The sequence below is a fragment of the Pimephales promelas genome, chromosome 8, assembly GCF_988280905.1.
Source record: "Pimephales promelas chromosome 8, fPimPro1.hap1.1, whole genome shotgun sequence".
NCBI classification, from domain to species: Eukaryota; Metazoa; Chordata; class Actinopteri; order Cypriniformes; family Leuciscidae; genus Pimephales; species Pimephales promelas.
The window spans coordinates 38,211,317-38,225,798 of record NC_142776.1 but is presented as its reverse complement, the minus strand read 5'-3'; the positions used below and the strand labels follow the sequence as shown (position 1 = coordinate 38,225,798).

The following is a 14,482-nucleotide window of genomic DNA, read 5'->3' as shown; positions in this document are numbered from 1 at the left end:
TCGTTTAAAGCCCTTTAAAGCTGCACTGAAACTCTCATTTGGACCTTGAGCCGTTTGGACCCCATTGAAGTCCATTATATGGAGAAAAATCCTGGAATGTTTTCATCAAAAACCTTAATTTCTTTTCGACTGAAGAAAGAAAGACATGGACATATTGGATGACATGGGGGCGAGTAAATTAAAAGTGAACTACTCCTTTAAGTAACATTTGAAGTTTTTTTCTTTGTGTTTATGTATATTTTCAGTACATTTGATGGTAAAAAGCAAATTGTAGGTCAATTATACAGTATATTAACATTAAATCACTTGCCATATTGTATGTAAAATATAAAAGCATGTCGTAATACCTGAAACACTGTCACAATCACGTTGATTTTGTGGCATCCACCTCTGCCGTTTCTTTACTGTAAATCTAACGGGATCTTTTTCACAGTTTCAGCTGTAAATCTGTATTTCTTACACCGTCGTCTTTTTCCATTTTAAACTCGTACCTTTTGGGCTGTGTTTTCACAGCAGCTGTGATGAATGATTTCCTGAGTTATTTGGTGGTTTCCAATGTTCAAATGAGATTGATGGTACCGTTGCCCGTTCTGCAGACCAGTGGCTCTTCATGAGTCGTCCTTCAGCCCAATATAGAGACAGCCAGCGTTTCCTGAGAGACTGAACAGAACAGGACTTTTATTGCTGAGGGTGAAACACTGATGAACCCAAACGTTTCTGTTCTGAGACATCAATCAGAGCGTTTGTGTGAGCAATGTCATCTTGTGTCTGTATTGTATCTTGTTACTTTAGTTTCGTATCTATAGTATTTATTCAACTTAAAGGAAAAAAAAACTTTTGCTGATAATTTACTCGCCCCCATGTCATCCAAGATGTCCATGTCTTTCTTTCTTCAGTCGAAAAGAAATTAAGGTTTTTGATGAAAACATTCCAGGATTTTCTCCATATAATGGACTTCAATGGGGACCAAACGGTTCAAGGTCCAAATGAGAGTTTCAGTGCAGTTTCAAAGGGCTTTAAACGACACTAAGGGTCTTATCTAGCGAAACGAGTGGTCATTAAAAAAAATAAATCAAAAAGTTTAATTTTTATAAGCACAAATGCTCGCCTTGCTCTGTTCTGTGATGCGCGTTCCTCTCCTGTTCATCAAATTGAATGAATCTTTTCCCGAGTCAACTTGTTCATTTCATTCGTTGAATGAATCAAGTGACATGAAAAAAGATTCGTTCATTTTGATAAACGAATTCGTACAGGAGAGTCACGAACGCGCATCACAGAACAGAGCAAGGCAAGCATTTAAGCTTATAAAAATTTAATTTATTAATTTATTATTATATATGTTATTTATTTATTAAACGGTCACTCGTTTCGCTTGACAAGACCCTTATTCATCGATCGTCTGGTGTCGTTTAAAGCCCTTTGAAGCTGCACTGAAACTCTCATTTGGACCTTGAACCGTTTGGTTCCCATTGAAGTCCATTATATGGAGAAAATCCTGGAATGTTTTCATCAAAAACCTTAATTTCTTTTCGACTGAAGAATGAAAGACATGGACATCTTGGATGACATGGGGGCGAGTAAATTATCAGTAAATGTTTTTTTGTTTTTTTTAAGTGAACTACTCCTTTAAACTTAACCTTCAAATCTAATATTTATATTTTATTCATCTTTTTTTCAATTTATGAAAACCACCACAAACACCTGAGCAACTGCCTTGACAAGTTGACGTTTACCCAGAATGCCTCAGTATCATGGAAGTGAGTTTTGCACATGACAAGCACACAAAATCTAAGACTAGTTGTTTGCTATTTTAACTATGGTAATCCCATAATTCCCGTTCAAACGAGACTAAAACTAGCTGACGCAGACTTTGGCCAACTTTTGGCTCCAGAGTGCCACCATTACATTTTGAAATGGAAACTGAAGTGGAAAAGAAAAGCATCCTCGCGGGAGTCGTCTCTAACCGCTGAGACATGTAGGCAAGTCCATTCTCTCCCCTCGATACCCGCACAACCTGTAATTAGCACAAATTGCTGGCTCCTTAAGTTGTTCTTCCGAACATCAACAAGCCATTTTTGTCCTCTGATTCTTTGGCACCCATAATTCCCTTTTCCATCTCGGTAGTCTCTGCTGAGTCCGAAACCACAGAGTGCTCTAGAACCGACATGACAGCAGAAAGAGACAGACATCTACAGTGATCATGACTCAGGTTCAGTTTTAACATCCCACTTGTGTCATTAAAGATTCTCTAATGGTTCTAATGGAAGAACTTTTGTTTCTCTTCTGGCACAAAACCATTTTCACTGTATTCTCCAGTTTTACATTTTCTTTGACAGTATTTTTTCCTTGTTTTCATTAAAAAAATATCACAACACTATAATATGGTAGCTTGTTTCAGCCACAGAATGAAAAATAAAAAAGGTAAATGCAACTTTTTATCTCAAAATTCTGTCGTTTTTCTCACATTTATGAGTTTACATCTCGCAATACTTTTATTTCTCAGAATTGTGTGATAAAAAGTCGAAATTGCGTGTTCACACAATTCACAAAGTGTGCTAAAAATCGCAGGTATGAATTTAATTTTTTATTTAATTTAATTCAATTTAATTTAATTATTTAATTTAATTTAATTTAATTGTTTAATTTAATTATTTAATTTAATTTTATTATTTAACTAAATTATTTAATTCAATTATTTAATTTATTTCATATTTAATTTAAAATTTAATATAATTGTATTTAATTTAATATTGTATTTTATTTAATTATTTAACTCAATTATTTAATTCAATTATTTAATTTAATATTTAATTTAATTTAATTTGACATTTAATTTTATTTAATATTTAATTAAATTTATATTTGTGTTGTAAAGTCAGAATTGTGAGATATAAACTATTCTGAGGGGAAAAAAGTCTTTTTTCCCCTTAGAATTGGCCCGATAACTCGCAATTGCGAGTTTATATCTCACAGTTCTGAGAAAAGATGTCAAGAATTTCGACATATAAACTCTCAATTATGTGTTATAAAGTCAGAATTCGATAGAAAACACAATAAAAAGGAGTTTTAAAATGCACAGCATGCATAGCGTTTGTGTCTCATGTTTTGGGCTTAAATCACATCTTTGTCAAGACTGAAGATGAGTTATGATCCTGGTGTGGTTTTCCCTCTTCCAGAGCAGAGTTTGCCAGAACAGCCCGTCTGTAGTCACGGGACTGAGGCTTTGCCGTTCAGAAACTCACTGACCTTAATCTTTACCGTTCATTCACTCTCGCATCTACATCCCCTGAAATGTTTTTTGGGAAGTGAATGCAAGCCAGTTTCAAAGGCAGGATTGAGCGTGTGTGGTAGAATGAGTCTCTGGTCATGTGGTGAAGACATCTGTCTCATTGCTGTCTGTTCCCAGGTCAGGTAATGGAGCAGAAAGGCTTCCCATTGGAAAGACAAGTGACATAATTGATATCTACTCTACATTCTTAAAGATCTTTCTTTTTTTTAAAGACAAACCATGTGCAAATTCATGCAGTGAACCAATAGATGGTCTCAAAAACACGTTTCATTCTTCTAAACATCTTTATCTGTGTGTGTGTGCAGTTGGGACGAGAGCAGCTCCATCAGCAGTGGTTTGAGCGATGGCTCTGATAACCTGAGCTCAGAGGATCTCAACGCCAGCTCTTCTCTTAACTCCCTCCCCACCACACCCGTCGGCTCGCGACGCAACTCCTCCGTCATGGTAAGCTTCTTCAGCGGTGCTTATTTGGATAACTTGCATGTTTGAGGCATCACTTTATAGCCCTTAATCCTGTAACTGTGGACAAATGTGGGCACAGAGGACTCTCTAAAAAAATTGTATTTATTATAAATGTTATATCACTGTCTTCGATAAAGTTTTGTCTATCCATTTATGGTGTTTTTTTTATTTTTGGGGGGTATTTTTGAATTTATTTACTTCAAAAAGTACCATATTTTCTATATAAATTATGCTTATTTTATGTTTTATTTTTTACATTTTTTAACTACATTAAAATATCATTCCAATAAGTTCTTAGAGCTAAAACCTAAAGATGAAGTGACTTTGCGGTCTTATTTTGGCTAAATTACAGTTTTTCCCATTCATTTCATTTCTATGGGTGCCCATTTTTGACCCAAATACAAGATTAAGGAGGTTTTTTTCACCCACTTAACATTGTAGAATTGAGTCACACAAAAAAATTGTGTGTGTTCAGGAGGCAAACTTAGGAAAAGTAGCTCAAGGGATCAAGGGAAGAATTTTTTTTAAAATAAATCAAAACTATTGTGCCCACATTTCTCCAGAATACGGTTTTAGGGTTAAAGCCGGTTGAAGCTCTTAATTTTGAGCTTTAAGTGCAACCTTAAAATGTACAAAAATTCTCCCCCGAACCCCCCTAGAGGGACAGAGGTCCACCCAACATAGTTTTACAAAATCCTACGGGAAACACAGATCATAATGAACTTTACTCCAGCATAGTACGACAAAAAACAAATTAAAATGTCCTACGTTTGGCCTGCCTGACACCCTCTGAAATCTTAACCCAGCTCTGCCACACACATTAACATGACATGTCCGTATCTGTTTTCGACATTGTTTTTCAGTTCCCGCTCTGGTAAACATCAGCATAAAATAACCTCTGAGGATTTGTTTTGTGTCAAGGCGTCTTGACAGTTTCAGGCTCTTGTTTCAGACTGTGGTTTGGTGTTTGCTGCCATCTTCAATTTAACGTGTCCCTGGTTTGGAAGTCTGGTGTGTTTCTTTAAAACTAAACATTTCTACTGGTGATAAGAAGCTGAATTGCAGTCACAGCGGTGACCTAAATTAAACAATTCTCAATTTGTGGGTCTGTTTCTGTCTCACCAGGTTAAAACCACTTAACTGTCACCGTCCCACAGGTGGGACGTTTGCCACTATATTTTTAAAACAATAATATCTTAGTAAATACCTTAAATAATATTGACAAACTATATATCATTTGAAAGCTTACAATCTCTAGTTTCCATATTTGGTGACTGATTTTCAAAATATATTACAGAGGAGCCATAATTTATCAATATGCAACAAGAATATTTTCATTCTCATAAGGCGTGTTCAGACCTTTATTTTAAAATAGCAGTAAACATGAAAAATCATGAAAAAATGGTTGATACCTCAGTTTGTTTTCATGCCAAAAGTTCAAAAGATATCCATTCAATTATTTTGGAAAAAAAAATGTCTGAAAAGTTTGAAATATCAAGAAAAAAATAATAAATTCACCATTTGTGACGTGGCAGCTAGCTATGACTTACATGCGTGTTCTTTGTGTTTCTTAGAGGTTCAATTCATATCAAAATCTGCCAAACTTCCCATGCTACTTCTGAATAGGATCTCTACTTCAGAAATTGTATGAAAATTGTGTAAATAATGGTTCATATCACTCAAAACACGAATGGAAATGCAGGCGCCCTTATATGGGCAGTAATGGAGTCTGATTGTGCCCTAGTGGAAAAGTTTGGTACTGCGCTCAAACAAAATCTTACTGAAAGCTCATTTTTTGAGATATCAACCTAAAATTTGAAACACAACTTGTTCAGATTTTTGGCTTTGATTTTTCTGCCATTTTAGAGTAGCCCAGGTTTTGAAAATATATATTTTATGTAAAATATGAATAATTAATATTTTTGCATTGTACATTTCCATAAACTCAAACCTCTATAACTTTTTTTCTGTTTCACTTTCTTAATTTATTTCACTTCTACAAAAATCTGCCAAATGTCTTCTTTAAAACAAGACCAATCATATGTCTATATTCCAAAGCATTCTTGAATTACAACCATTTAAGTTCGAAATGTGCATTTTCATGTCTATTCAAAAAAGGGGGGGTGACAGTTAACAAAATAAAACATTTTACGGTAGAGTACCGCCAGAACTTTACCCTTAAAAATATGGTAGCAACGTTATTGGTTTTACAGACTTTTATGGTTTAAATCTGATATGATGTTAATTTACTGACATATTTAAGTATTAATATCTGTTTTGTACCATTGTAATACACTGAAAACCACCAATCACAGCAGTGATGAGTCACATGCTCATCTCAAGCAGATCTTCCTCAAGAAAGTTAATACTTCACACAAACACGCATGAAATGCATAAACACTAATTTAACAACTTTACATGTAACATAAAACCCTAATGTACATTCCTGATTAGAAAAAAACTACGAGGAAACAATTATTTCAACAAAAGTGTCACGCAGGGAATTGTGGGAATGTCAAATTACGGTTTTTCACTGTAAATTATACATTGAGTTGTTCTTTTTCACTTCCAAAAACTGTAAATCTAACGGTATTTTACAGTAAAATGACATTAAATGTACCATTAGATCTATCACAGTTATTTACCGTATATAGTACGGAAACTTTCTGGTAACCAATTAACAGTTTTGCACTGTAGCATTTTTACAGTTTACAGTCTGTTACTGTTACTTGATATTTTGTTAAGACGACGTCACAAATAATGATAACAAATAATGCAACATAACCAAAGTACTGTACGGGACACTGGTATCATATTCACCCCCTACAGTCAGAGCTCGTTCTTACATTGAATCGGCTCAAAAGCCTGGCTTTGATTCACCCGGATGAACGAAGAGCAGCTGTTTTCTATCAGGCACGTCGTCATTTGCTTGTTTGAAGCACTTGCTATCAGTTCTGGATGAAATCACACCGTTGTTTTCCTCTGAATGTCAATAATCAAGCTCAAACAGACAAAAAAAGGAACAATATGACTGATAGACTTTCTGTGCTGCTTTATTAATCATGATTACATTATTTTGAAGATGTTTTCAATGTGCCACCTGGTCTTTACTCAGAGAAATGTCATGTTCTTGGCATTATATTTTTGAGCCAAGATGGGATGTTATAATATTATATATAATGCAAAGTTATTGGCATTAGAGTAATGTGCTCTGTGCCCATGCTAAAGGTGTAGAAGTCTTTTAAACTGTTCGTTTTCTGTGCACACCCTGTCAAATTGACATGCAAACACCACAAACGTACAGTAATATTAATTTTGTTTGTATATGTCAAAACACAGCAGCAGCATGTTCAAACTTTGCATGCATGTTCATGATGAAAGAAAAAGCAATGGTTTAATATTATTTCTGGTAGCTCATTTTTAGCATCTGTGGCTGACAAAATATTTTTCTGTATTGAAATAAGTGTGGAAAATCTATTTTTTTTGTGTGTTTGTGAAGTTGCGAACGGATGCGGAGAAGCGTTCTCTGGTGGAGAGTGGACTGGCGTGGTACAGCGAGGACTGCAAGTCCTTACGGAAGACGGATGGAGTTTACGACACCGGGAGCCTGAAAGCGGAGCCGTCCTGCAAGTGGAGGAAAACTCGGCCGCCGGATGGTCCCGCGCAGGACAAGATGGGCAAAGGAGAACTGAAGAAACCTCAGAGTCTCGGACAGCCTGGGAACTTCAAAAAGAGCCGCAATCCTCCTGTGGGCGTCACCTCACCCATCACACACAACTCACAAAGTGTGCTAAAAATCGCAGGTATGAATACATTTTTTTTATTTTATTATATTTAATTTTATTTTATTATTATTTTATTTTATTTTATTTTATTTTATTTTATTTTATTTTATTTTATTTTATTTTATTTTATTTTATTTTATTTTATTTTATTATTTAACTCAATTATTTAATTCAATTATTTAATTAAATTTTTTTTTTAATTATTTAATTTAATTTATTTTATTATTTAATTTAATTATTTAATTCAATTATTTAATTTAATTTAATTTTATTATTTAACTCAATTATTTAATTCAATTATTTAATTTAATTTATTTTATTATTTAATTGAATTATTTAATTCAATTATTTAATTTAATTTTATTTAATTTTATTATTTAACTCAATTATTTAACTCAATTATTTAACTCAATTATTTAAGTTTATTTAATTTATTTGATATTTAATTGTATTTAAGTTAATATTTAATTTAATTGAATTGAATTTTATTTTAATTATTTAACTCAATTATTTAACTCAAATATTTAATTCTATTATTTAATTTTATTTCATATTTAATTATATTTAATTTAATTTCATATTTAATTTCATATTTAATTTAATTTATATTTGTTATTTAATTTAATTGTATTTATTTTATGCTGATGTTTAGGCTTTAGCTTTGACATAAAGACACTGTATTTTCTGATTTGGACATATTTCAGACATTAGATATACTCAAGAGGTCTCTTGGCAGCAAAACAAAACGTTTTTGTTCTCCAAACATGCAGCTCCAAAAGAATGATATATTAATGGTACTATATCATGATTTGGAAATGAATCAGTTGGACAATCTTAGGTTGTTTACGAGTCGACTACTGTCATCCATAATCTCTTGTAAATGAAGACCATGTGTGAGACAGAGACTAGTGAAGGGTCTCAAACTGGTGATGACACGTGTGTGGAAACTTTAAAGGAACCACATGTATAGTATCTTAACTTAAACAAATATCAAAGTTCTGTCATCGTATAAGTTCTGTATACAATAAAATGCAGTGGCCAGAGGCTGTAAGACTCTAAAAGGACAATAAAGCACCATAAATGCATCATAAAAGTAGTCTAGTGCTATATATATATATATATATATATATATATATATGACATATGATAGATTCATCTTCATGCATAGTCATGAAATGAACATGCAAACGATGACAGACCTTTTATTTTTTGGTGAATCATTCTTTTAACTTTCATTTACCATGTTTTCATGAAAGATTTGATGAGAGAGAAGCGTGTCAGGTTTAACATCTTCTCTTGATGCAGTCTTCCTGTTTGCTGTCTAACCTTTCTATGCTGGATCCATAGTTTAAAATGACATTTAAATGTCAGCGATCCAGTGCATTTAGAAGAAAACCAGCAGCCATGGGGCCTTATGTCATTTTTCTGTCCTGTTATTAAATTACCTTCACAAACAGCAAAAACATGATCACAAATTGAAGGAATAAAAAGCATAGGAGGGGGGGGGGGGGGTGTTGAAGCCACTTTGAAGTAAATTACACTATAATATATATTTATATGAAGCTGTTTTCAACATTGATAATAATCAGAAATGTTTCTTGATCATCAAATCCTCGTATTAGAGTGATTTCTGAAGGATCATGTGACGCTGAAGACTGGAGTAATGATGCTGTAAATTCGGTGTAAAAAACATTTTATAATATATTCAAATAGAAATCTGATCTTTTAGATTGTGATAATATTTCACAATATTACTGTTTTGTGTTTTCACTGTATTTTGGTTTAAATAAACGCAGCCTTGGTGAGCTGAGTCATTACAATCCAAAAAAATAAATAAAACAGAACTAAACTGTAAAAAAATATTGATGGTTTAACTTAAAGTAAGTAACCTGGTTGCCTTAAAATTTTAAGTTGATTGAACTGGAAAAAGTGAGTTAATACAATGAAGGAGATTAATTTAATCATCAGAAACTCAAAATTATATGTTATTTGAACTAAATAAATTATTTAAGTTGATTTGACAAAAGAAAAAATGTTGTGATTACTACACTGTAAAAAATATTGTTGGTTTAACTTAAAAAAGTAAGTAATCTGGTTGTCTTAAAATTTTAAGTTGATTGAACTGGAAAAAGTGAGTTAATACAATAAAGGAGATTAATTTATTCATCAGAAACTCAAAATTATAAGTTATCTCAACTAAATAAATTATTATAAAGTTGATTTGACAAAAGAAAATATGTTGTGATAACAAATCTTGAAAATATTTTTTTACAGTCTATACTATAATGCAGAAGTGTATGTTAGCATGTACTAGCAAGTGCTCATCTTGAAAAGTAAATCAATTTTTTTATCATGTCAAACCCAACAAATGTGCTTTTAAAGTGTCGTTAGCATTAGTACAATCATAGAATCTCCTCTATCAAGAATATTTAGTCAAGTTCACATCGTATCGGTCACTATTTTTCAGATGTGGTTGGTGTTGGTCTCATCTGACTGAGTTTATATGTGGTGTGGGCTGAGACGCTCTTTATCTTTGCAGTGTCTCTAATTACTCTCGTCTCCATCCATGACTCACACACTGTAGATTTAAGACACAGAAACTTAACCATGGCTTCAATCGGGTCCTCTCCATGACTTCATCTGATGTCATACCCCCGAGGCTTTCCTGCTCACCTTTCAAAGACACGTCTCTGACTCTGAGCACACAGAGGACGTGTGTCACGGTTTTGGTCATCAACACTGATTCAGCTGTGTGTGTGTGTGTGTGTGTGTGTGATGAGGCTGATGTGGTGATTTCCCACATCCCAGATGCTAATTGCAGGGTATTTTGATGTATTTCACAGAGCTGAATGATGACCAATTCATTAATGTGGTTTTAACATGATATTTCAGGAGACTTCAAAGAATGCAATGGATTATTTCCATCCTAGAGGAAGAGGTTTGCTCAGGTTGCTCTTTCATAGTTAATGGTAAATAATGTAGTATGAATGAACATCTCAGGTTTCTGGGTTTGGTGCAACTCTGTTTTTTAAAGATATGATGTTATTGTTAAATAAAACTATTAAAAAATATTTTTTTTTGTTGTTATATATATATAGCTGGAATAAAATATAAATATTAGATGAATATCTTCGACTTAAAAAAAATGTTGCCTTGGCTTGTATTATAATTTCTAAAATTACTAAAACATATAAATTAAAGCGAAATGGCATTATTATTATTATTATTATTATTATAGTTTATTTAGATAGGGACAGATACAGATAACATAGATACACTTTGACAGTGATCTGATGCATGTATCAATGTTTTTAGCCAAAGCTAATTTACAACATTAGTCCCTAGAAGGGCTTTTTTAGTAAAATGCAATACATGCAATACAATACACGAGCAATACAAAACAATAAGGGCTTTTGATAAAATGCAGTACAAGAATAAAAATACTAATAGAGAGAAAAATAATGGAATATAATATAAATGCCAAAAAAAAAAAGAAAAAAAATTACAAAAAAGGCAGTCGACAAGAACTAAATATGCGAACAACACTTTCAAAGAGCTATGAAATTACAAAAGCATTTAAAAAATTGATACAAAACTAAGACTAAAGGAAAACTGAACATACTAAAAATAAAAGCTAATTCCAAATATGAATTCATACTATTTAAAGGATATTATAATTACTTGATATAGAGATTGTGGTTAAAATATTTGTAGATTTGATTTATCTTTATGGATGAAACCAGTTTTATGTCTTAGATAATATGATTTTAAAGAAATTTCTCTGAACAGTACGTTGAGAAAATTTCCCCTGAAATCACAGAAAACCACATAACAATACCAGAAAATTTTGTATGAAGTGAAATTTTGTCATTCATCACTAATATTCTCCTCTGTATCTTGATGTGTGACACCAAACATTGATGCTCAAGGGTTTAAAAGATTAGTTTACTTAAAAAAAAAAACTTTTTCTGATAATTTACTCAGTCTTTCTTTCTACAGTTAAAAAGAAATTAAGGTTTTTCGATAAAAACATTCCAGGATTTTTCTCCATGTAATGGACTTCAATGGGGTCCAAACGGTTCAAGGTCCAAATGAGAGTTTCAGTGCAGCTTCAAAGGGCTTTAAATGACACCAGACAATGAATAAGGGTCTTATTACATTCATTCAACGAATTAAATGAACGAAATGACTCGAAAAAAGATTCGTTCATTTTGATGAACGAGTTCGAACAGGAGAGTCACGAACGCGCATCGCAGAACAGAGCAAGACGAGCATTTGTGCTTATAAAACTTAATCTTTGTTATTTATTTTTGAAGTGAGCGCTTGTTTCGCTTGATAAGACCCTTATTCATCGTCTGGTGTCGTTTAAAGCCCTTTGAAGCTGCACTGAAACTCTCATTTGGACCTTGAACCGTTTGGACCCCATTGAAGTCCATTATATGGAGAAAATTTCTTTTCGACTGAAGAAAGAAAGACATGGACATCTTTTTGGATGACATGGGGGCGAGTAAATTATCAGCAAATCAATTGTCAGTTTCGGTGACTGTCTCCTCTCTTTCTCTAAAGTCCCCAAAGGAGACTCGAAGGCCGTTGACAGGGTGAAAATGTCAGTGAAGGCGACGGGTCTGCAGCGTTCCCGCTCTGATGCCGGCCGGGATAACGCCGAGCACCGCAAGCCTCCCTCCGGTCTGGTGAAACCCTCCGCTGGCGGCTCCTTTGGTTACAAGAAACCCCCGACCACCGGTACCGCCACTGTCCTGACAGCAGGAGGCGCCACTATCACCAGCGGCTCGGCCACCGTGGGCAAAACCCCAAAGTCCTCGGGCATCCCCATCAAACCCGTCCCAGGTGGAGGTGTGCGCAAAAACAGCTTTGATGCCAGCGGCTCCGAACAGGGTTTCCTCGCGCCCAACGCTCGCGGTAGCATTCAGTATCGAAGTCTTCCACGGCCCGCAAAATCCAGCGCCATGAGTTTAACCTCTCGGCCTGTCAGTGGCAGCATCGACGCCAGCCTGCTCACGCTTAAACCCGTGCCAGCTTTGCCCAACACCATGCCCACCAGAGGAAAAGAAGGAGGCAGCTTTAAAGCGGCTAGTCGCCCGAGCTTCACGGGACCCGTCAACCAAACGGACCGTGAGAAGGAGAAGGAACGGGCCAAGGCCAAAGCGGACCTGGAGATCAGCTGTGGAGAGACCCATCGAGTGCGGAGGACGAGCTCCAGTAAATACCCTGAGCTGAGCTCCCCGACCTGCACGCCGAGGTAGAAACACCATGTCACTGTTTTTATATAGATATAGAAATATATACTGTAGTTCTGAAACTGTACTCCATCTCGAATCCCAGTGTCAATTTTATTTTAGTGATTATCTCTAACCAAAAAGGCTGAATAAACCAGATTCTGCATTCTGTTGGAGACAATGTAAACAATGCTGGGTTGTTTCAACCCAAATATGGGTTAAATATGGACAAACCCAAATGTTCGAATGACACAAATCCCAGTGTCAATTTTATTTCAGTGATTATCTCTAACCAAAAAGGCTGAATCATTGGACATTTACACTGCAAACAATGCTGGGTTATTTCAACCCAAATTTGGGTCAAATATGGACAAACCCAAATGTTGGGTTAATAATGCAATTTAAAAAAGTTGAAGTTGGGTTAAAATTGGAAATTACATTTTTAACCCAACATTTGGGTTTGTCCATATTTAACCCATATTTGGGTTGAAACAACCCAGCATTGTTTACATTGTCTCCAACAGAATGCAGAATCTGGTTTACCATTCTGTAAATATTTTCTTTTGGGAGTAATAAAGACTGAACTTGTGGTAGTATACTGTGTTTTGCAAATGTTTAACCACTCATCATCAGATACAATTATTAACTTCCTTCTCCCATTTATCTTTCACATATATTGAAGAGGGATTTTAAGAAGATACTTGAACATATTCGTGATATCAGTTTTTTGTCCATTCAACCATTTCATTTGTAAATAAAATTGGATGAAAAAACATATTCTTTTTTTGAAAAAAATAGAAAAAATTATTTCATAATTTGTTTAAAAATTATATATATATACATATTTTAATTATATATTATAAATTGTTAAACTTTAATGATGATTTTCTTTATATATCTTATGTAATTATTTATATATTTTTAATTATTTATAAATTATTTTGTATTATTCAATTAAATCATCAGGTATAAAAATAAATATTTATATTTTCCATGTGCAAAACAGCACCTCATTCGTTTGAAATATATATATATATATATATATATATATATTTAAATATTATGAAAATATTATGATTTGTTAATTATTTATATCAAATTTAATTGTCACAGCTAATGATCTTGATCTGTGGCTTTGTGTGATTTAAATATTTAACAAATTATGTAAATCAATTCATGATATTTTCAAATAATAATTAACGAGTTAAAAATTATATATATAAAATTTGTTTTTTCTTCATAATTATATATTACATATTGTTAAACTTTAATGATGATTTAGTTTGTCCTTAATTATATATTCAATTAAATCATCAGGTATAAAAATAAATATTTATATTTTAAAATATATATTTTCCATGTGCTACACAGCACCTCATTCGTTTGAAATATATATATATATATATATATATATATATATTTAAATATTATGAAAATATTATGATTTGTTAATTATTTATATCAAATTTAATTGTCACAGCTAATGATCTTGATCTGTGGCTTTGTGTGATTTAAATATTTAACAAATTATGTAAATCAATTCATGATATTTTCAAATAATAATTAACGAGTTAAAAATTATATATATAAAATTTGTTTTTTCTTCATAATTATATATTACATATTGTTAAACTTTAATGATGATTTAGTTTGTCCTTAATTATATATTCAATTAAATCATCAGGTATAAAAATAAATATTTATATTTT

The 14,482-nt window shown here is 33.1% G+C and overlaps 1 protein-coding gene across 2 annotated transcripts in view; it reads left to right on the top strand.

The window, feature by feature from the left end:
* nav1b (neuron navigator 1b) overlaps positions 1 to 14,482 on the top strand; it is a 75,243-nt gene that overhangs the window by 27,959 nt on the left and 32,802 nt on the right. For both annotated transcript variants that reach the window (XM_039653810.2, XM_089134518.1), the window contains exons 4-6: positions 3,595 to 3,733; positions 7,251 to 7,554; positions 12,103 to 12,796. In XM_039653810.2, coding sequence (XP_039509744.2) covers positions 3,595 to 3,733; positions 7,251 to 7,554; positions 12,103 to 12,796 — 1,137 coding nt within the window. The remainder of the gene's footprint in view (positions 1 to 3,594; positions 3,734 to 7,250; positions 7,555 to 12,102; positions 12,797 to 14,482) is intronic.